Here is a 24372-nt window from a genome sequence, read left to right as displayed (position 1 = left end):
TTAACATTAATTCTTATCTTGTTTTCAAATCCCTCCATGGCCTTACTACTCCCACCCCACCCTTTATCTCCTCCAGCCCCACAGCCCCTCCAAGATATTTGCGCACATATCTAATTCTGGCCTCTTGTGCATCCCTGATTTTAATCTCTCTGATATTGTCTGGGCCCTAAGCTTTTTATAGAATAGAATCCCTATAGTGCAGGAGGAGGCCATTCGGCCCATCAAGTCTGCACCAACACCAATTAGTTACCCTGCTAATCTCTCTAACCTCTCACATCCTGGGACACTAAAGGTTAATTTAGCATGTCCAATCAACCTAACCCACACATTTTTGGACTGTGGGAGGAAACCGGAGCACCCAGAGGAAACCCGCACAGACTCAGGAGAGAATGTGCAAATTCCACACAGATAGTAATCCAAGTCAGGAATCGAACCCTGGTCCCTGGAGCTGTCAAGCAGCAGTGCTAACCACTGTGCCAGTGTGCTGCCCTAACTCTACAATATCATCCCTACACCTACACCTTTCTGCCTCTCTACCTTACTTTGCTCTTCTAAGAGTTTAAAGTTTATTGATTAGTGTCACAAGTAGGCTCACATTAACATTGCAATGAATTTACAATACCTACTGCTATGACCATACTTTTGGTCATCTGTCTGATATCTCTTGAGGTAGTTCAGGGGAACTCCTGGCATAGCAACTCCAAGATGTTCCATTATGTTAAAGGCAGTACATAAATATAAGCTGTTGTTGTTAATAACTCTCACACATCAACGGTGACGCTAATTTATTAGTTCAGCAGCGTCTGATTTATCACTGGACAAACTCTTGAACGATCAGTGACCCCGTCCGGGGAAGGTTTTACCTGCAACACCATGGTTCCATTACTGTGTTTGAACTGTCACAGGGGAGAAGGTACTTGAACAAATTGGATTGGTGCAATACCAAGAGATGTTTAAAAAAAAATCCTGGCACTTGTAAAAAGGCACGAGTTACATCACTGAGAAAATTATATGGAATTTGGTAAAGGGTACGGCATTTGAAAAGATGCCAGAGCACTTTGTAAAAATGGTAAGTCATTGCACCCTGCAGTGACACATTAGCAAAATCACTATAATTTGTTTGAGTGCTGAAAGGACTCGGCTAAATAACGTAGAAGGTGGAGATGCAACTTGATGCAGTGAAAAGCATTCTTTTGTGTCTGGGGTGGAGATTGTATTGTTTGGTTAATACAATGGAGGCTTAGTTTGCTTAGAGACTTAATATTATTTCCACATACACACTTAGTAGTTTTGTCATTCATTTTCATTTGGTTTGCTCGCAGGTCTGCACTAGCATTTGCACTGAAATAAAAAATGATTGCCCATTTTAGATCTTTTGCAAAATGCATAAATGAATATGGAGAAGCCGCCTCTCGGGAGAGGGAGAGGTCAAGTGACCAGGAATAAAGGAACCAGATCTGTGCTGCTTTTGTTACAAGGGCATAACTAACTTTTGCTCACTCAACTTCCCTCCTCTCTCCCACGTTAGCAGTTCCCTCGCTTCAGATGCGCTCTCTCCCTCGTCTTCAAATCTGCCGTCATCACCCTCCTCCCCCTTGACCCGCCTGTCCTTGCAAAGTCCATCTCCAATCAACTTTTCCTCTCCCAAGTCCTTGAACAGATCGCTGCTGCACTAATCCCGTGTCCATCTTTCCTGCAGTTCCATGTTTGACTTCTTCCCATCCGGTTCCCGCCTTCCCCCACATGACCAAAACAGCTCTGACAAATGAAATCCTGGCCGGAATTCTCCGGCTGTCCACGCCAGCAGGATTTTCCAGTCCGGCTGCAGTGAACGGAGATTTGGCTGAGTGCCAGACTTTTCGTTCTCACTGGCGGTGGGGTGTGGACAGCTGGAAAATTCCAACCCCCCCCCCCCACCATGTTACTCTGGCCTTAGTAAACTATCCCTCCATTGCCAAGTCTGCCTACTTTCTCTGAATAGCACTGCCTGACTCCAACCCTACCTCAGCTTCTCTGATGGGGGAAGCTTCGTAAGTGGCCTTGATTCCACTAAACATGAATATTCTGATTCGCATATCACCAGCCTCTCATTTTCCATGCACTGTAAACTAAAGTTCAGCTGCTTATATTCTCACTTGCTCTGAGTCGCTGGCATGGTGGCTCAGTGGTTAGCACTGCAGCCTCACAGCGACAGGGACCCAGGTTCAATTCCCGGCTTGGGTCACTGTCTGTATGGAGTTTGCATATTCTGTCCATATCTGTGTGGGTTTCCTCCAGGAGCTCTGGTTTCCTCCCACAGTCCAAAGATGTGCAGGTTAAGTGGATTGACCATGCTAAATTGCCCGTTAGTGTCAGGGGCATTAGCTAGGGTAAATGCACGGGTTATGAATAGGGCCTGGGTGGGATTGTGGTTGGTGCAGATTTGATGGGCCAAATGGCCTCCTTCTGAACTGTAGGATCCTATGAGTCTTGTCTGCTCATCATCCATGTGCTTGTTGATCTGAATTGGCTCCCAGTCCTAGAGGAACATAGAAACATAGAAAAACTACAGCACAATACAGGCCCTTCGGCCCACAAAGTTGTGCCGAACATGTCCCTATCTTAGAGATTACTAGGCTTACCTATAACCCTCTATCTTATTAAGTTCCTTGTACTTATGTAAAAATCTCTTGAAAGACCCTATCGTATCTGCCTCCACCACCGTTGCCGGCAGCCGATTCCACGCACCCACCACTGACTGAAAAACTTACACCTGACATCTCCTCTGTGCGTACTCCCCAGCACCTTAAACCTATGTCCTCTTATGGCAACCATTTCAGCCCTGGAAAAAGCCTCTAACTATCCACTCGATCAATACCTCTCAACATCTTATACACCTCTATCAGGTCACTCCTCATCCTTTGTCTCTCCAAGGAGAAAAGTTCGAGCTCCCTCAACCTACCCTCATAAGGCATGCTCCCCAATCCAGGCAACATCCTTGTAAATCTCCTCTGCACCCTTTCTATGGCTTCCACATCCTTCCGGTAATGAGGTGACCAGAACTAAGCACAGTACTCCAAGTGGGGTCTGACCAGGGTCTTATACAGCTGCAACATTATCTCTCGATGCCTAAACTCAGTTCCTTGATTGATGAAGGCCAGTACACCATACGCCTTCTTAAATTTTAAACCTCAATTTTAAAATGAGCCTCAATTTTAAAATGACCATACTTGTTTTCAATCTCGTCTATAGCCTCACCCCTCCCTTTCTCTAAAATATCTTCTAACTTTGCGTCTTTAAGATTCCTGCGCTCTTCAATTCCAGCCTCTTGTGAAATTTGATTTTAATTTTTAACCAGTATTGGCAGTCGGGCTTTCAGCTGCCTAAGCCCGAGACTCTGGAATGTTTCTCTAGCTCGCTTTCTTCCTCTCCTCTTATGCATTGCTGCTTAAAATCTACCTCTTTGACATCACCATCTGTGGCTCAGTGTCCAAAATATGCTTATTGTAAGTGCCATAGAAGATTCTGCTGGATTAAAGGTGCCACATGAATGCAAGTTGTTGTTGCTGGTGGCATGCAAGGCTCTTGTTCAATGTTCATGTGGCAGCAGTATATTGGTAATGTCAATGAACTTGTAATCCAGAGACTCAGGGTAATGTTTGGGGGCCTGGGTTCCAATCCCATCACGGCAGATGGTGAAATTTGAATTCAATAATGATCTGCAATTAAGAGTCTAATGATGCCCAGGGAGCCATTGTCAATTGTGTTTTTAATTCATTCATTGAACATGGGTGTCACTGGCTGGCCAGCATTTATTGCCTATTCCTAGTAGTTCTTGGAGGATATTTGAGAGTCAACCACATTGCTGTGGCTCTGGAGTCACATGTAGACCAGACCAGGTAAGGACGGCAGATTTCCTTCCTTAAAGGACATTGGTGAAACAGATGGGTTTTTCCAACAGTCGGCAAAACTTTCATTGGTCATCAGTAGATTCTTAATTCCAGATGTATTTTATTGAATTCAAATTTCACCATCTGTCATGACAGGATTCAAATCTGAATCCCCAAAATATTAGCTGAGTTTCTGGATTAATAGTCCAGCGCTAATACCACTAGACCCTCACTGGTAAAAATCCATTTTGTTCGCTGGTGTCCTTTTGTGAAGGAAATCTGCCATTCTTGCCTGGTGTGACCTCGGTGTAACTACGGACCTAGAGCAATGCCCTTAAAAATGCCCTCAGGAATGGGCAATATATGCTGGCTGAGCCAGTGATGCCCACATCCCATGAACAAATAATTAGTAATCAGTGGCATCATAGAATAATGCAGAATGATTCTGTTGTCAGGTTAACACTAAACTCTTGGAGTGAAGCACTTGAAGGGAGTCAGTTCCATGTATTTGCTGCCTGGGTCTGTGTAAAAGAAAAGACCACCCTTTTCATCCAGACATTGGCACAACCTGTTCTCGAACCATATAAGCATTTTCTGGGAAGGTAAAAAAACCAGAACTGAAGTATGCCCAATTCAGAAGAGACAAAGGGTCATCCAGACTCAAAACATCAGCTCTATTCTCTCCCCACAGATGCTCTCTGACCTGCTGAAATTTTCTGTTTTTGTTTCAGATACCAGCATCCGCAGTAATTTGCTTTTATCTTGGAAATTCTTTGCTGATTCCCAAAGGCACTCAAGCTTTAAGGCTCCAGCATAGCGCTCAATATTCTTTATAATAACAGCTATCTTGAAAACTTACTCTCTCTAACTAGGAATATCCTCTTAGGAATATGTCGCATTCCTTATTAGTAGGCTACAGCAACTCGTTACCTCCTTCATCTTTCACTTGTCTGTTCTAGAGGGCCTTAACCCGATGAAAGGAAATACTTCTCAGGATCTAACTTACTGCTTTGCCAAAGTATTTTGTATGCATGCTTTCTAGTCCAATTCATCTCAAATAATCTGTCCAGCCAGACTGAATCAAAGCCCTTAATTGCTTTAAAAACCTCAATCATATCTGATCTAAGCCTAGGTTTCCCTAAAGTAAATAGCACTAACTCTTGATGCCTATTCTAATAAGTAAGGGCTCGAAAGCCGGATATCATTCTCTTAGTCAATGTCTGCACCAGCTGCAGAACTTAATTATCCTGGGAGTTGTGAGAGGGCAAAGACAGGACACAACACTCTCATGAGTACCTGGACCACTTATGGCCATTCTGTACTTAGTGTTCAATCTAAAAACGCCAGTCGTTTGCCACCTACACTTCTTGCAATCATTGCTTGAAGTGGGAGGACACAGTGGCACTGCTGCCTCACAGTGCCAGGGTTCAATTCCGACCTCAGGTCACCGCCTGTGTGGAGTTTGCACATTCTCCTTGTGTCTGTGTGGGTTTCCTCCCACGGTCCAAACATGTATAGGTTAGGTTGATTGGCCATAGTAGATTGCCCCTTAGTGTCAGGGGGACTAACAGAGTAAATACATGGAGTTATCGGAATAGGGCGTTGGTGGGATTGTGATTGGTGCAGGCTTGATGGACCGAATGGCCTCCTCCCGCATTGTCACGATCCTATGAATGATTAGCTATAATCTCTCTGCCACAGTAGTTTTTTACTTCATCGGTAATATTCAGTGGTAACCTGCCTGGAGTTTTTGAGCCACAGATGCTTTACACAATATTTACGCAAATTAAAGAATGGCTGCCACACTGGAGCCTAGCATCCCTCTAACTTGTCCAAGTGATTGATTTGGTCTGAATTACCCACCCCTGTGCGCATTTCCGTGTCAGCAACAGATTTAAGATTGGTTCCATTTACGTCCCCATGTAACTCATGAAGGAAAATGCTGGACAATAAACAACAACAAACTCATATTTATATAACAGTTTTAATTTAGTGAAATATCCCAGATGTATCGCAAGAGTGTTATCAAACAAAATTGGACACAAACCACACAAGACCAAATGACCAAAAACTTAGTCAAGGAAGTGCATTTTCAGGAGTGTCTCACAGAATACCAAGAACCTATCTATGTCTGTCTTAAATACACTCAGTGTGTATAGTGTATACTTAAACACACCCTTCCCTCTGAGGTGGAATGGACGTGGAGAGGATGCTTCCACTAGTGAGGGAAACTAGAACTCGAGGACACAACCTCAGAGTGAAGGGACGCTCTTTTAAAACTGAGTTGAGGTGGAATTTCTTCAGCCTGAGGGTGGTGAATCTGTGGAACTCATTGCCATGGAGGTCTGTGGAGGCCAGGTCACTGAAATAAATAGGTTCTTGATCAAAAAGAGGATCAAGGGTTACGGGAAGAAGGCAGGAAAATGGGGATGAGAATCATATCAGCCATGATTGAATGGTGAAGCAGACTCAATGGGCTGAATGGCCTAATTCTGCTCTTCTATCTTATGGTCTTAAGGTCTCAAAGGAAGGAGGAGGGGAAGAGATGTGACAGTGATTAGGGAGGGAACTCCAGGCAGCTGGAGACATGGGCCACCAATGATAGATTGAGTAAAATTGGAAATGTGTAAGAGAACTGAATTGGAGCTCAGCAGTTTTAGAGGATTGTAGAGCCAGACATTACAGAGGTAGGGAGGAATGAGGCCATACTTTTAACATAGAGCAGGTCTAACTCTGTTTTAGCGTCATGAAGAATCACAATGGCATGGAGCTCATGTCCAGGGTTTTCCAGCCCTCCAGGTGGACTTCCTGGTGGGCGGAGGTGGCTTACTATTGGCTGCCAGTGGATCCTTCCAGTCCCGCCAGAGCCAATGCCCATTTCCATCGTTCACCCACCAACCACCTTCTGCGGCTGGAAGAGATATCATGGGAGCTTTGCAAAATGTCAGCCCATGCTTCAGTTTCACTGTGAGAACTATTTTGAACATTTGGGGCATGGACCATGCAAAGGTCCGTTGACTTCAGGCTGGGATTTTCCTGTCTTGGGGCGAGCACAGCTGGAAAATCCCACCCTTTGAGATTGTGCTGAGGAGTCATGTTGGCTGGAATTTTTCGATCGTTCACACCGTCAGGTTCTTCCTGTCCCACCGTCGGGGAAGACCTGATGCCGGGAAACCACCCTGAAAGCAACGGGAATGGAAGATCCCATCGCCAGCCAATGATAGGTCACCTCTGCTGCTATGGTGAGCATGGAAAATCCCTCCCCATGAAGTTAAAGTTGCCTCAGAGCTTCCCACGTTCTTTGACCTGTGGAAATAATTGGAAATGCTAGATAAGTGTCCAACGTAAAGACTGGAGTTTGTCAGGTGCAGAATTGACAGCAAGTTCTAACTTGTGTGCAAAGCCACACACGTTATTATAGTTGTTCTCCTGCATGACCTTCATCATGTTCAGCCTGTTGTCAGTGACAATCACTCCCAAAGACAAATTAAATGGCCGGATCCACTCATCACTGGAGCACAAGAGATACTTTGGAACACAGGCTGCTGTGCAATTGCTCTCCCGCTGTGTAACATTTAGAGGTGCGCATCCACAATAAGTTTCCACAGGGCAACCATAGTATGTGGCGTGAAAGTAACGTAACATGTCATTAGTCTAGGATAGATGTTCAGCGCAGAGTTGTTCTGTGTCTGACTGCTGAGATGAACGACTCCCCTCTCTCTTCCTCTCAGCTTCTGTGACAAAAGACCCAAATTGGCCAGAGTAAATTGAACTCAAAAATATAAAATGCAAGAGATATCAGTGATTGCCAGCAAATCATCTTTGTAATCTAGTATAATTTCAATTCCAGTGCAGCGATTTGACTTAGCAACTGCAAAGTGTAAAGCCAACTGCAGACATGGACCTTTTGATGACCTTGGGAATTAGTCAGTTGGGAGTGAATTGTCATTCCTGTTTTAATGTTGCACTGCTGTAACGTTGCTTTTTCTGGACATCAGATTGGAGTGAGTGGGAGATGAGTAAGCTTCCCATTTCGTAGCGCTGTTTCAGGGTACCTTTTCCATTTTCGATTTCAGACAACATTGTCACTTTCCTGATTGGTCATTTCTGCGCTTACGGTGCACATGTTATGCTGGTGTTTGAATCTGCTTTGAGCCGGTGTTTGACTAATGCTGGTCTTGCAGCAATTCCAAAGGGTTTTTGAGATTACCATTGGGATAAGGAGAAAAATGAGTCCACACGCGTACATCTGTCTCCTGCATCAAGTATTAATTCAGTCTTTCAAAATGTCCCAAGATGAATTGGAATGGCTGGACAGATGTGCAGGTCACTCAGTAGGACAAGTGGTCCACCTTAGCAGCCAGGTGTCTAATATTAGAAACCCAACAGTGCAGAAGGAGGCCAATCGGCCCATCAAGTCTGCACCAGCAACAATCCCACCCAGGCCTATCTCTGTAACCCCACGTATTTACCCTGCCAATCTCTTTAACCTACACATCCACGGAGACTAAGGGGCAATTTAGTATAGCCAATGCACATAACCTGGACATCTTTGGACTATGGGAGGAAACCAGAGCATCCTGAGGAAATCCGCACAGAACGTGCAAATTCCGCATAGATAAAGTTAAAGTTTACTTATTAGGCATAAGTAGGCTTACAGTCACATTACAGTGAAGTTACTGTGAAACTCCCCTACTCGCCACACTCTGGCGCCTGTTCAGGTACACCAATGCCCCTAACCAGCATGTCTTTCGGAGTGTGGGAGGAAACAGCAGCACCCGGAAGAAACCCTCTCAGACAAGGGGAGAACATGCAAACTCCACACAGTGACCCAAACGGAGAATCGAACCTGGGTCTCTGGAGCTGTGAGGCAGCAGTGCTAACCACTGTGCCGCCTCCATCCAACCAGTCATTGAAAATCCAACTACCTTCAAAAGAGCCTGCAGGACACAGATGTCATCAGTTGAAAGAGCATCAGATTTTCCTGTACCTCATCCAGAGCGTCATCTTCAAAATCATGTTGTGAGACGGAGCACAGACAAGCCACCTCGACAGGACAGTGGGCCAATGTTAGCAGCCATTTTGAATTGTTGGATAGGAGGAAGATCAAAAGCGGTGTCAGCTTTATTTCCCTGATGAGGAAAACTGTGGTTGCTCCTTTCACAACCTCACGCTTTGCCTGTTTGCTGATCTGTCCAGCGAAGGACCCAGGCAAGTGGAACCATCCCAGTGAAATCCACATTGTCAGGAAGAATTGCGGATCACGCTCTGCACCTGAGCAGCTGCAGTTCGAAACAGGTTTGAGGTTTCTTCGGTTTAACGAAGCCGCCCGTGCAGCTCACTGTTATGGACAGAGAGGATAATGTCGGCATACCTTCAATCTCGTGGTGCAGCCATCAGCCATCTCTGCTGCAGGCACTCTCTTAGGAATAAAAACACAGCCTCAGCAACTCAACAAAGTAGTGATGGTCACAACAGGACACATCTTTTGTTGCAGTTGGGGAGAATCTTTAATTGGATATGAGAGAGATGTTTTTTGAATGTATTTGTTTCCTGGAGTTAACCTGCACCCACTCTCCAGTTGGATACATAGGAGGAGAGATTCATCCTGACTCCCTGTTTGGGCCCAGAGTTGGTGTGGCTGGGAAGCTGTGATCTACCAGAAGGCTCAAAGCTTCCAGAAATTGGCCCTTGCCCCACCTTAAAAAAAATTTGCCATGTTTGAACAAAATATGACTTGGAATGAACAGGAATAGATTACAATGTTAATCCAGAACAAAATACAGTATTCTTGTAGCCTTTTATCACAAAACTGTAATAATTCTAATCATTTGCATCATAAAATTTGCCTGGTGCCTTTCAAAAAGTGACCATTTTGACACTGGATCTGTTGAAGTGTGAACCACAGCCCATAAAGCCTTTGTTGTTACCTGTCCCTTCACCCCTCCACCCCCATCCCTTCACGTCTCTCACCCCCATCCCTTCACCTTTCCCACTCCCATGCCTTTACTCCTCCACCCCATCCCTTCACTCCCTCCACCCCATCCCTTCACCCCCTCCACCCCATCCCTTCACCCCCTCCACCCCATCCCTTCACCCCCTCCACCCCATCCCTTCACCCCCTCCACCCCATCCCTTCACCCCCTCCACCCCATCCCTTCACCCCCTCCACCCCATCCCTTCACCCCCTCCACCCCATCCCTTCACCCCTCCACCCCATCCCTTCATCCCTTCACCCCCTCCACCCTGTCCCTTCACCCCCTCCACCCTGTCCCTTCATCCCTCCACCCCATCCCTTCATCCCTTCATCCCTCCACCCTGTCCCTTCACCCCCTCCACCCTGTCCCTTCACCCCCTCCACCCCGTCCCTTCACCCCCTCCACCCCGTCCCTTCACCCCCTCCACCCCGTCCCTTCACCCCCTCCACCCCGTCCCTTCACCCCCTCCACCCCGTCCCTTCACCCCCTCCACCCCGTCCCTTCACCCCCTCCACCCCGTCCCTTCACCCCCTCCACCCCATCCCTTCACCCCCTCCACCCCATCCCTTCACCCCTCCACCCCATCCCTTCATCCCTTCACCCCCTCCACCCTGTCCCTTCACCCCCTCCACCCTGTCCCTTCATCCCTCCACCCCATCCCTTCATCCCTTCATCCCTCCACCCTGTCCCTTCACCCCCTCCATCCCATCCCTTCACCCCTCCACCCCATCCCTTCATCCCTTCACCCCATCCCTTCACCCCCTCCACCCTGTCCCTTCACCCCCTCCACCCCATCCCTTCATCTCTCACACTCATCCCTTCACCTTTCCCACTCCCGTCCCTTCATCCCTCCATCCCATCCCTTCATCCCTCCACCCTGTCCCTTCACCCCCTCCACCCCGTCCCTTCATCCCTCCATTCCAACCTTTCATCCCTCTACCCCCTCCCTTCACTCCTCCCACCCTCCTCCCTTCACCAACCCCCACCCCTGTCCTTTCACTTCCCACTCCATCCCTTCACCCCCCCCCCCCCGCCCCCCCAAGCCCCCCACCTCCTCCCACCCCTATCCATTCACTGCTACTCCCAAGATGTGTTGCAGGCCACGCATCAGCACAGGACAAAAAAAAACTTACCGTTGAATAAAATGCTTCAAGCACACAAAGTTTAAGCTAGCAACACCACAGCTGAGTAAGGAGATAGCAGTGAGCGCTGCAGTTATTCATCTTAGCCCAAGTGCCTCATATTCATTCACTCCACCAGTGTGAGCAGTAGCGTGAAGCTCTCTTGATCGCACCTCAGCAGAGTCATTTGAACAAACACAGGGAGCAGCAGGACCCATTTTCTACTCTTTTGTTTTCCTGTCTCCGGCTCCTTTTCTTGCTGAGGGTGATGGAGAAAACCTCAGCTTCGGAAAATCCAAGTTTGATCCAACCTTTTCCTGTGAAACCTGACAACAACTCGGCTCCGTCAAAGTGTCAGGATGGGACCGAATTCTGATTGACGAATCAGTTTGACAGTCGTCGTTAGACACAATAATAATTGCGCCGCTCCGGCTTAAATGAAGGAAATTGTAATTGGCTCAGCATGAATCTCTGCCTCTCACTTCTGTGACTAACCACTTGAATGGAAGTCAATCTGCAATGTGGACTGAAGTACACATTTTTTAAATGGCTGGAAAGAGCCAAACGGAGTCCAATTTAATTAAAGATAAGTGGAAACAGCACCTTGAGTGGTTCAAATTGGGACAATTTGATTTTTTTTTAATTAACGTATGAATGAGAGAAACTCATCTCTCAGTCCAGTGCAGAACAGAAACAGGCTCAGAGAACATTCCAGCAATAATATGAACACTGCAGAAGATTACTCTGAAGCAGACATTTTGACTGGTAATTTCCACGTATAAACACTAATGCACTCAAACTGGAAGCCCTCGGGTACCCATTTTAATGCAGCATGAACACTTGGTCCAAATAGCCCACATGCACAAGTGCATTAAGCATCTGTATGTGAGCTTCATTGATCAAAGTTTCCATCCTCATTTGGGATTTATTCTGTATATGCCTCCTTTGCTCCACTTAAGGAGCTGTGTTAGTGCTGATAACTATTATATATCCACGACCAGGGTGACTAATGCTGACTGAATGAAATCAGTTCTGGTTTTGATCCATGGACTTCCAGGGACTTTTGCCAGTGTTGCAAGAGATCACCGTCTGAATGTTTCAGGTGGTGGGGGCCTCGCTTCCCGCTATCTGAAGAGCCATTGGAAACCACATCCCTGGTCATCCCGAGTGCCCCTGTCACCCTCGGATCAGCCCGTGTGAAAGCGGCTGCAAGGTGGGACTTGCACCCCACTCGTGGAGATGGCCACCTGCTCCCCAGTCCCTGCAGCAACAGTGCTGCAGTGGACAGAGGAAGATTTGCACCAGGACCCCTGAGATTAAGTCCAGGCACCTGAGGTCCAGGTAATTTCAAGGGGTCCCAGAGTGGGGAGGATAATGAAGACCTGCCGAGGGGGTGACTCGTGTGGGAAAAAGCCTGCTTGGGGGGAGGGGGGCGGGGAGATCTGCAAGCCACCAGATTTTAAGGAGGGGCTGGTGGGGAGGGTTCCTGACTCCATTTTCTGATGGAGGCACACCCCTCCCTTCCTGCCCAAGATCAGTTGATTTTTGGCTTTACTCTACTCTAGATCAATCCTCCTCCCCTGCCTAAAAATGGGGCTGGTTGGGAGACTGTCCTTAATTGGCCACTTAGAGGCATCAGTTGGGCCAAGGGTGGGTTCCTCGCCGCCCCAGTGTAAAATCACCGTGTGGTCGGGGCAGACAGGAACCTGTCCTTTCAGTTTCACACTCCCCAAATCCCCTGCCGGTGTGGGAACTTAAAATTCTGCCCCCATGGTTCTGTCCATTTTTAATTAAATCTATTTGTTTACAGTGCTGCAGCATACCTGGGAACTGTTCCGGGGGTAGTTGAAGGAGTGTAGAGCCAAAGGGGTTGCTCTCTGACTGGCTGGACACGGCAAATATTATTCTCCACCGATCTTCACTGGGATCTTCACCATACAGCATGTAAATCAGTACCTTGGTAAAGAAATTAAAAGTCGTACATCCAAGTTTGCAAATTGCAGGTAGTTAGAAGAAAGAACAAAGAAAATTGCAGCATAGAAACAGGCTTTTTGGCCCTCCAAGCCTGCACCAACCATGCTGCCCGACTGAACTAAAATCCCCTGCCCATAGTGGACCATATGCCTCCGTTCCCATCCTATTCATGTATTTTTCAAGACGCCCCTTGAAAGTCACTATCGTATCTGCTTCCACTACCTCCCTCGGCAGCGAGTTTCAAGCACCCACCACCCTCTGTGTAAAAAAACTTGCCTTGTACATCTCCTTTAAACCTTGCCTCTCATACCTTAAAGCTATGCTCCCTCATAATTGGCTCTTCTGCCCTGGGAAAAAGTTTCTCTATCTAGTTGTGTAGTTTTTTGTTTACTATTCTTTCATGGGATCTGGGAGTCAGTGGTTAGGCCAGCATTTATTGCCTATTCTTAATGGCCCTTGAGAAGGTGTTGATGAGCTGCTTTCTTGAACCTCTGCAATCCATGTGGTGTAGGTACACCCACCGTGTTGTGAGGGAAGGAGTACCAGGGTTTTGACCCAGTGCCAGTAAAGGAACGATGATATTGTTCCAAATCAGTATGGTGTGTGATTTGGAAAGAAGCTTGCTGGGGTGGTGTTGCCATGCATTATCTGCCCTCGTCCTTCTAGGTGGCAGAGGTCAGGGACATGGTAGGTGCTGTCAAAGGAGCCTTGGTGAACTGCTCAGTGCGTCTTGTAAAATAAACCAGAAATGAGTCATCAGCTAGGACAAAGGACCCTGCAAACCTATTTTCAAGTTCTTAATATTAACGATCTCAGGAACCCAGACAAAAGAATATGCACATTTTGTCAAAGCCAAAGTGGAGAGATGGGACATGACCACCTCCCAGCTGGGACAACCAGTCCTATTGTCTTACTGTACAGCAGAGCAGTCTGCCATCTTCCATCTACCAAGCCACAGCTCAGAAAGTGGGCTGTGTCCAGTTTGAATGCCTGATCCCCATTCACACTGTTCCTACTGGACCCTCTGCACTTCTATACCGTCACTTACAAGGCTAATTCATCCCTGCATGCCCATCTGATTATAGAGATCACCGCTACTGGAAAAGTGAATTATCCATCATTAGTTTTCAGCCTCTGTGAAGGAATACACCATTTTGATTCTGAACTCTGGATTCATATGAAACAATTCGTTTTTTTGCTCTGTAGTCTTTTCCCTGTAACTCTTTCCCTAACCCTCGGGCTACATTGGCGACACCGTCCTCCTGCATGTTTGAGTCTGTGCGAATAAGCTACTCATCTCAACTTACCCTATCGCGAGTTTGCTATGGGGTTAGCAATAGAAGTTTGATTGCAACCAAAACCAAGAGGTTGGGAAACACATTGCAGCTTATAAAGGAGGGAATCAAAATCAATTCACCTTTCTATGTATGGATGGGTAGCAAGAGAAATTCGGCCTGTTTCCATCAAACCTTCTCCTGCTAGATATAGAGGATGGGATTTTCTGGCCACCTTTGCCCTTAGACCAGAATACCCTGCCCAAAGTCAACGACCCGTTGCATGGTCCACATCCCGCCCGCCCCAATTCCCGTGGCAGCCGGGGTGGGAATATTCTGCTCTGCAAAATCCAGGAAAGGGCGCAGTCTTAAAATTAGAGCCAGACTGTTTAGGAGCAAGATGAGGAAATTCTTCAGGAAAAGGTTAGTGGAAAAACTAGAAGACTCTCCCCCAGAATTTAGATTCTGAAGAACTAGATTGTTAGATTTTTGTTAGGGAGTAATTATTGGGTAATACGGAGTCAATGTAAGTGGATTTGAGGTACAGGTCAGCCATGATTTGCTACAGCACAAGGCTTGAGCACCCTACTTCCCGTTCCTACGTTCCTGTTGGTTATTTATTTTTAATAGTTGTTTTGGAGGATGTATTCTGTGATAAAGTCCATTTCTCCAGAAAACTGCAGATCAGTGCGTGTCCTTGCTCACTCTCCTATAGTGCTGGAAGGATTAGTATGACATGAAATCAAGCAAGGTTTGAGGAGTAAAAGGAAGGGAATGGGTGGGGGGTGGGAGGTTGGCATGGGGGGAGAATGATCTGGTTAACTGGAATATTTCACCAAGAGATAAGGGAGCCATGGGTCAGTTATATGGCTTTGCTACAATTGTCAGCAGAAAAACAATATCATATAATTATCTACCGAAGGCCACTTCCATAGCCACTGAACAAACATTTAAATTTGAATTAGTACTCCATTAAGGTGATGGATTTGTGGCGCATGCTGAATATTGCAAGCTGTGTAAATGATGCTGCTACTCACATTGAGAGAGCGGTGATGGATGTTGATAATATTGGAGTGAAGTAGAGAGAAATGCCGCTGGTATGAATGTTTGAGATGAGAACAGACTGGTCATATCCGTCACTGACGAGCTGCAAGGTCGAATGTGACTGGGGAGTGCAAGATCCAGATGTCGTTTATCAAAGCCTAGTGGGAAGTTGTGCAATTAACTCCCTCCATCTCAGGACTTCTGGCTGAAATAAGGGTAGTGGTTCAGACAGACAGGTATTCCTAGCCCCTTTCAATCTGCTTTGTTTTTTTTGTTTGAAAGAAGAATAGTCACTCCAAATCAACGTTCTCTTTTTAAAATTTTCAATGGGAAAGGTACAGAGCCTTCTGTAGAGCAGATGGGAGAGGTCATAGGGACCTCCATGACAGCCATAATTGGCCATTAGGAGGATTAATTTGCCTCGGACAAAGATAATGGGGTAGCTATTGTACCTTGTTACGCCTGTTTTACAGATGTACAATGGGCACAACAAGGCCTGGTTCTGTGGAGTGATATTGTGCAGCCTAAGGCCAGCTGAGAAAAGTCTCACCTGAAATTGAAATAAAAACCAAAAATACCAGAAATACTCAGCAGGTCTGTCAGCATCTGTGGAGAGAAACTTTTCACGTTGTTGTAGAAGAAAGGACTAAATGTTTACTATGTAAATGTATACATCGTCCTCCTTCCCAGCTTCCTGCATTTCCTCCTGTCTACCTTCCCACCTTGACTCCTTCTCTCCATTCCTCATTTTGTCCTCTCCTTCCTGCCATCCTTCCCTCCTTCTTTCTCTCCTTCCCTTCTGCTTGCCTTCATCCCTTCTTTTCCCTTCTTCTTGCCTTCCTTCCTTCTTTCCTTCCCTCTTGCCCCTGCTTCCCACCTTCCTTCCTTCCTTTGAGTGAGCTGCCCCCCGAGGGGGTCTATATCCCAATATTTTACTCTTATTTGGGTGTCCCACCAAAATATATCACTTCGTCTTGTACTTTAAAGAAGAACAGTTTAAGTGGATCCACTGTGTCAACAGGTTGTAACTGAGGTTCAAGTGTGTGACCATCTGCTTGGGAGGCAGATGCTCCAGTGTTGGTGAAATTGGGGACATTCAGGCTAAAAAGTGCCTAAAATTTGGCCATTAACCTCATTCAATCAAGTGAAGTCTAGACAAGAGTTATTAGAACCATTCCACTCATTAACGATTTGACTATAAGTTTCAGATTGGCAATTTTTTTTTTAACAGTTAAAGTTAAAGGTGAGGTTGAATATTTCTTATTCAGACCAAGCTTTGCAATACAGGATAGTTCTTGAGTAATTTTCAGTTTGACGAAGGTAATTCCGCACAGGAAAGGATCACAGAAGGAATTAACTGACAACATTGCGGAAACCCAGAGGAATTGATCGAAGTGGATTCTTACCTGGTGACTTAGCTGCAACAGGTTAAAAATAAACTCAAATCTATAGTCAATGCATTCACTTCACACGCAATAATTTGAAAATGTCACTTCTAATCAGAACTGCATATAATTGGAGCCATGTGACCAAAAGCCAATAAGAGATCAATCCAGTTATATTTAGGGATTTAATGAAATTTTTATCACCAATCAATAGTGACTGCTGTCCATGGTCAAAAAATGTTATATCTGCACTGACTGAATACTTCATTATTCCTTTGAATATTGCTTTAATTCCAGTTGTGTTGGAGGAAATACCACCATCACTTGTAAATGTGCACAATACCAGTCTGTCACTAAACTCAGCGTTCCCAACTGAATATATTGTCCGTTTACTCAAATGCTTCATTCCTTCTGCTGAATCAGCCATCCTACGCGCTGAGATTTTGGGGAAAAAAGAAAGGCTTAAATATTTAAGTATTGCCTTTAGATTGCAACGTCGGGATGTCCCAAAGCATGTCGTAGCCAATTAAGTACTTTTGAATTCTAGTCACTGTGGGAAGTTAGAAAACTCAGCAGTCAATTTGTACATAGTAAAGTCCCTCAAACTGCAACTTGATGATGGCCAGATAATCTGTTTTAGTGACACTGGTTAAGGGATAAGTAGTGACCAAGGGAGTGTCTCTAAGATGGGCCAAATCTTGCCATAACAAATAAACACATTGTAGCAGACGTATGAGAGAGATGTATAGATATAGATAGAAAGGGAACCTATTAAATAAACAGGAATAATCTGCCCATCACTCCGCCCTTTCAGTTATGATGGGGGGCTGGGTTGTGCTGGGGGCAAAGATGGGGTAGAGGGGGGAAGAAAATATCTTCTGTGTACTTCATGAAGTGAAATAGGGAAGTTTTTTTTAGACGCAGAATAACGAGTCTGTTGAATGCATTGTCCGTAGGGGACATCTATTTCCCTCTCCTCCTGCTAGTGTTGAGGATTAGTGCAGTTTTGGTATTACCCTGCTCTATAAGTTGGAATTATAAATATGTGCATTCAAATTAAAGATAAATGTTATGAGGAAACTGTTGATGATGTGTCAGCAGTTTGTTACTTACGACACTTTCTTCCTGACTAAACAAAGACTGGTTTAATTTTTCTTGCTATAAATAACTTGTTAGTCTCAACACTACACATTGTACGAGGCTGAATATGAATATGTACACAGTTAATGGACTCTTATACTGGAATTCACAGTGATTGTATCGTGACTCATTTTAATAAATGGATGCTCTGATAAGCACAGTAAGAAATCTTTCAACACCAGGTTAAAGTCCAACAGGTTTATTTGGTATCACAAGCTTTCGGAGCATTGCTCCTTCATCAGATGAGTGGAGAGTTGGGTTCACAAACAGGGCATACATAGATAGAGACTCAGTTGCACGATAATGGTTGGAATGCGAGTCTTTACAGGTTATCAAGTTGGATTTATGATCCCAACTCTCTACTCACCTGATGAAGCAGCAGCGCTCTGATACCAAATAAACCAAATTAGCTTAGTATTGTGAGACTTCTTACTGTGCCCACTCCAGTCCAACGCCGGCATCTTCACATCATGGCTTAGATAAGGTAAATACTTGTGTCAATGGTGTGATAGTGGTGAATGTTACTATTTGCCTTAAATGCTGTCTGTCATTTTAATTTACCAGAAACAACGAGAGACAATATTAAATGCTGGAAGTGGTCATCTCTTGTTACCTGTTTCCTCTCTGTAATCAGAGCTTCTCCTGTGCTTTTATCTTGACCAGCAGGCAGTACCAGTGAGGAGGAAGAAGAGGAGAATGGAGATGATTGTGTCACCGTGGAATTTGATGATGGTGACGTGGGACGAATTTCTCTGTCAAATATCCGTCTCCTCCCTCCAGATTATAAAATCCAGTGTGAGTAAACCTAGGGAACAAGACTGCATTGTGATCACACAATCTTTACATGCAAGGTTGGGGAATCTCAAGGGGGAAGCCTTTTCTTTATTTACAAGTAGGCTTACATTAACACTGCAAGGAAGTTACTGTGAAAATCCCCTAGTCGTCACACTCTGGCTCCTATTCGGGTACACTGAGGGAGAATTTAACATGGTCAGTGCACCTAACCAGCACGACTTTCAGACTGTGGGAGAAAACCGGAGCACCCGGAGGAAACCCACTCAGACATGGGGAGAATGTGCAGGTTCCACACAGACAGCGACCCAAGCTGGGAATCAAACCCGGATTTCTGGCACTGTGAGGCAGCAGTGCTAAACACTGTGCCACCGTGCCATCCTACGGTGCAGTCCCAGCAGTGACTATAAACAGGAACCCAATCAACCTGTACCTTGAACTCGGGGGGGTGGGGGCACCATTAATTCTAGTACAACTACCATCAGCCAGGCTGATGCCAATAGCTCAGAACTGAATCTGGGAGTCACCCAATTTATTTAGCTTGGGAACAGTGATGTTTTTTTAAAAAATCTCTCAACCATCATGTTGTGCCTTTCCCATATCTATGAAAGACACCCACTGAATTTTAAAGATTTAAGAAATACCATCTCCAAGTGCACATGTAGACGGTATCTTGCATGCAAGAAGTGAATGGGAGACTCTTATAATTATGAAGAACCATAAGTCATGACTGTTCCAAGTGTGTGTGTGTGTGTAAGAGTTTTATGGCTCAATCAACCGAGCAAAAGATCACCTGTTTCTCACTCCCCAGTGACTTAATTATTCTTGCTTGTTGAAATATTGAAAAAAAATCCATTATTTAGAGGATATAAAAATGTATCATGCACTTATGAGCTCTTCAAATCATGTTTGCTTAGTGCATTGTTTAATATACTGAGGAGTACAGCACTGATATTAAAATATTACGATAATGCACATTAGGTAATAAAGTTGTAAAATTAATCCTCTTTAATGACCCGAATCTGAATTTCTTTTCTAGTTTTCTTTATTCCCCATCTCTCTTCCTCCCCAAAGCATTAGTTTTTTTGCTGCAGTAGTGTTCCATGGGGTGCTGGGACATCTGCAGGTGATTTACTCATATGGTCAGTGGAGTCCACGCCATGCATATCAACAGACTAATTAACCTTGAACTGCATTATTGCAAAGTTCAGTGCTACCCTCGTGCTCATGTTTCCCAAAAGGCTACAGTAGATAGTGATGAGGCACAGGAAACATGCCTGATTTAACTTTGGGGCACCGAGGAAACCTAAGGCCAACTTCTACTGGCACTTGGGCAACATAGATCAATAGCTGAATCTGGGAGCCATCAATCTGTATACATTATTTGTGCTTATGGGTCAGTTGTCAGTTTCTGAATGTTTGTCTAGGGAGCTGTTGGCCTACTGGTATTACCGCTAGACTATTAAATCCAGAAACTCAGCTAACGTTCTGGAGACCCGGATTCGAATTCCACCATGGCTGCTGGTGGAATTTGAATTCAATTAAAGAAATTTGGAATTAAGAATCTACCGATGACCACAAAATCATTGTCAATTGTCAGAAATACCCATCTGGTTTACTAATGTTCTTTAGGGAAAGAAATCTGCTGTCCTTACCTGGCCTGGTCTACATGTGACTCCAGAGTCACAGCAATGTGATTGACTCTTAACTGTTCTCTGAACAAGGTCAACTAGGGATGGGCAATAAATACTGGCCAATCAGCGATGCCCATGTCCCACAAATAAAAAAAATAGAATTCTAGATTGGATTGAGGTGTTCAGCTTGTTTGGCACTGGATTTCCAAGATTAGTTTGGATATTGAATTAGATTGGGCTGCTAGGTTGAAATGCCCAGGGTTAGTTTGGGTGCCAGGTTGGTTTAGGCTAATGGGTGTTCAGGAGGTACCATGTTGGCTTGAATGAGTTAATTGATGTTTCCAAGAGCTATTGGGCAAGTTTGTAAAGGAATATCATTTATTTAGAAGATGCAACTTGAGTTCTTTTTAGATGAAAATGAAGCCTACATTTCTTTAAATTACACTGATCTTAAATTTGGATCTCCAGGAACTTAGGTACTCCAGGCAGTACAACTGTAGAAGCACCTACAGCAGCAATTAAAAAAAAACTTAAGAAGGGCACATTTCAATATATATCTTTCTTCTACAGGTACCGAACCTTCCCCTGCACTGTTGGTATCCAATGGGAGACTTCGAGTTCGGAGATTGCCCAGTGAGAAGCGAGAAGATGCAGAAAGCAGCCAGAATAATACACTGGATGGAAAAAAAGCCTCCGAATCGAGCAAAAATTCTGCCAAGAAGGCTTCAGTGAAAGGAAAAGCTGGTGGGTTTATTTTTGCTCAGCGTCTATCTCACTGTAAGACTGTAAATAGGTTCTATAACCACTGCACGCTATTTTCAATGGGATTTGTGTAATTTCCCTACATCATGGACTGTCAGGAACTTGTCTCATCAGCACCATTTCTTAATGCATTGCAGCAAACAAACAGCGTAATCTTAACAAAAGATCCTGGCCATTGATTTGCTGTGACATAGGACAGATGTTTCCCTGTATTAGGCAGAGTGTGACAGCGGGCAGGAAGAGTGGTGTTGGGCAGCTTCCTCCGCTGTGTTGTTGGGAACATTGAAAAAAACCCTCCGGGGTAGGTCCCACAGTGCCACGCTAGCGGGAACCCACCCTGTCTCGCCAGTAACTTCGTTTATAAACTTCACGGTGCCATTTTTAAAGGCTGCCTGGTACACAAAAGTTCACCGGGGATCCTCCAACCACAATGCCCCCTGGCACTGGCTGAGAACTGCACCTGGCACTGCCTGGCCTGGGTAGTACCTGGGGGGGGTAGTCCCTGGCCAATGCCAGATGGCAATGCCTAGGCATGACCCTCTTGCCCCATGAACGATGTACTCACCTGAGAAGTCTGCCCGTCAGGTGCACGCCATGGGAGATCAGTCATAATGCATGCCAGTTTGCCCTCATGCCAGCATGAATGGATTTTCTTACAGGAGTGGGTAGCGGTTGGGATGATTCAGGCATAGAGGCTGGGTGATGATATGTAAATGTATTATAATGACGTTCCTGTCATTAAACATCAGGATTCCCGTGATGTCACTGGCAGGGACAATCACGTCCCACTTTTATGTCAGTATGAAATGTGATTTGGATCCCTGGCGAGATTTTCTGCTGCCCCCCCCTCCGCCCCACTTTGTTAGAGCAACCAAAAATGAATGGGTGTGGAAATGCTCCCCTGTGGCTTCTTTAAGACTAGGAGACAAATTGCAGAATTTGTGGACCAGTTCTTAAGCTTGGCGACAACCAAGCAACAAATTATTCTCGAGGATATTATTTCTGTAAGAATGGAATGTCAAGAGATTCTTAGTGTCAACAATTCTAGTAGATAAGAATCCGATGCAGAGAGCACCAATTGGTAATATTGCTGGTTAAAGGAAACTAACAGAGCAAATTCCAGGTTTGTTTCCCGATTTGGATCACTGTCTGTGTGGAGTCTGCATGTTCTCTACATGTCTGCATGGGTTTCCTCCAGGTGCTCCGGTTTCCTCCCACATTCTGAAAGACATGCTGGTTAGGTGCATTGGCCATGCTAAATTCTCTCTCGGTGTACCCGAATGGGCGCTAGAGTGTGGCAACTAGGGGATTTTCACAGTAGCTTCATTGCAGTGTTAACGTAAGCCTACTTTTGACACTAATAAAGTAAACTTAAACTTAAAACTCAATTACAGTATATTCTTGTGTAAAGACCAACTGTTTGAGATCAGTTCTTTGAGATGAAAATCATAGGATTGACTTTGACAAATAATGTTTTCAAGGGGTTAACGTGTGTTTGACTTGAGCAGAAAGAGTACCATTGTAATGGAATAAGGTAAAAACTAACAACACTAAATAATTTACATTAATTGTCTTTATTAATCTGATTAATTTAATAATTCAAATAAATTAGAACAAAAGTTAAATGTAGAAACGTTTCACCCATTTACTGACCAGTAATAATTTGCTTTAGTGTTTACATTTACAATGAAATGAAATCATTAACATCTGCAGCATTATATCTTGGCCGGACTTCTCCGACCTCGCCTACAGCTGGGATTTTCCAGTCCCGCTGCAGTGAATGGAGGTTTGGCTAAGCGGCACATTCTCCATCCTCACTGGCAGCAGTGGCGAGACCGAGGAATCCCAACCCTTTTTTGTGGAATCTTTGAGCTTTGATCCCTGAAAAGCTAGAATCGGCTTTTACACAAAGGCCAGAATGATGGGATTTTCCCATCCTGCCACAGTGAACGGAGATTTGGTCGAGTGCCAAATTCTCCAACGTTGCTGCAGCAGGAGCATGGCATGAGCTATTTTTGGCCAAAAATAATAGGTTTGACTTTGAGCTGGATTTTACAGGGGTGCGTACAGTACTATCTGCACCATTGCAGGGGAGAAATGTTATCACGAGGCATTCTCCTATTTCTGGCACAAACTGTCAGAATGAAGCATTCCCAAATCAAGCCGTTCTGATGCAGTGTTGAGTTTCCCTTGCCTCACCCGGAACGTCAACAGAAGACTTCCGTTCCCTGCATCTGTGTGGGATTGCCAGATTAGGAACAGGAGTGTGCTGCAGGCCCTTCACCTCTCAGAACTAGCCTGAAACTACCCCAAAGTTTCATGTAGCACTCTTTACAACAATCAGTCAGAGGAGATTTTCATCTTATCATTCCAGCCAGCATTTGAACCTGGCTGCCTCAGGTAAAACACCTGTGTCTGATCTACTGCACCACCCATTCCTCTGAAGGAGGAAGCATCATACAACTAAATATAACCCAAATCCTCAATCGGTTAGATACGTTTGTTCAAAAAAGCTGGATTCATTTGAAAGTCCAACCACACCTGCCTGCTAATATTTAACTTTGTCCGTCAATTAAGGAGGTGACAATATGCAATAATACACAGTCTACAATATTGCCTGTGATAACAGCAGATCGAAAAGAGATTAGTCCACAGCGAAACCATTTTCTCCTGCAGGGAAAGGTGCTATTTAGAAATGCACTGAGCAACACGTAAACTTGGCTGCTTCTTAAATTTTGGAAAGCTGTCACTGGGCCAGCACAAGTCAGATCACAGCGGAACTAGTATAGTGCATAAACAAAGAGCTGGAACTGTGCTGGGGTTTGTACAATGGTGTGGAATCGAATCGGACAACAAACCTGACAAAATCATTGTGGGGAAGGAAGTAACAAATCTTCTTCTGGCAGCGTGCATGATTCACTTCACTGCGTTGGCCGGCACAGCAGATAGTGTTCAGTTTATACAGAAGAGCTCTGCGAAGCTTCAGTATGACTGTGTGTATACAGCGAAGCCATTTCAGCAGTCAAACAACTGCAATAAATGTAAATTAAGTCAAGGTTGTAAGAGGAAGTTGGCCTGAGTGTGCGGCAGAAAGGGGGACTAGCCACTCCTACACTCACTCCTTCAGGCCAAACTGTCTGAGAGCAACAAAGAGACAGTAGCTGTTCTGCCTGTAAAATGCAGATGAAAGGACAGCTCAATATTAAACGCACTTTCAGTTTCCATGTAGGCAAACAAATATAATTGGATGGATAAAGGGATCTTATAACTATTAAATGCAGCATTCAGTTGGCCGACGTGCGATTATAAATGAAAGATAGTTCCCACTGTTGTTCATCAATTGATGCGAGCCAGTAAACGATGGTGGACAATAGACTAATGACATCACGAAAAACAGAC

The 24372-nt window shown here is 45.0% G+C and overlaps 1 protein-coding gene across 4 annotated transcripts in view; it reads left to right on the top strand.

The window, feature by feature from the left end:
- Window positions 1-24372, top strand: part of bahcc1b (BAH domain and coiled-coil containing 1b) — a 278363-nt gene that overhangs the window by 239774 nt on the left and 14217 nt on the right. For 3 of the 4 annotated variants that reach the window (XM_080209603.1, XM_080209605.1, XM_080209602.1), the window contains 2 exons: window positions 18449-18580; window positions 20782-20955. In XM_080209603.1, coding sequence (XP_080065729.1) covers window positions 18449-18580; window positions 20782-20955 — 306 coding nt within the window. The remainder of the gene's footprint in view (window positions 1-18448; window positions 18581-20781; window positions 20956-24372) is intronic. The other variant, XM_080209604.1, reaches the window with a different exon arrangement.

The sequence above is a fragment of the Carcharhinus amblyrhynchos genome, chromosome 21, assembly GCF_965287045.1.
Source record: "Carcharhinus amblyrhynchos chromosome 21, sCarAmb.v2.hapA, whole genome shotgun sequence".
NCBI classification, from domain to species: domain Eukaryota; kingdom Metazoa; phylum Chordata; class Chondrichthyes; order Carcharhiniformes; family Carcharhinidae; genus Carcharhinus; species Carcharhinus amblyrhynchos.
The sequence above is the reverse complement of the archived record's forward strand: the minus strand, read 5'-3'. Positions and strand labels throughout refer to the sequence as shown.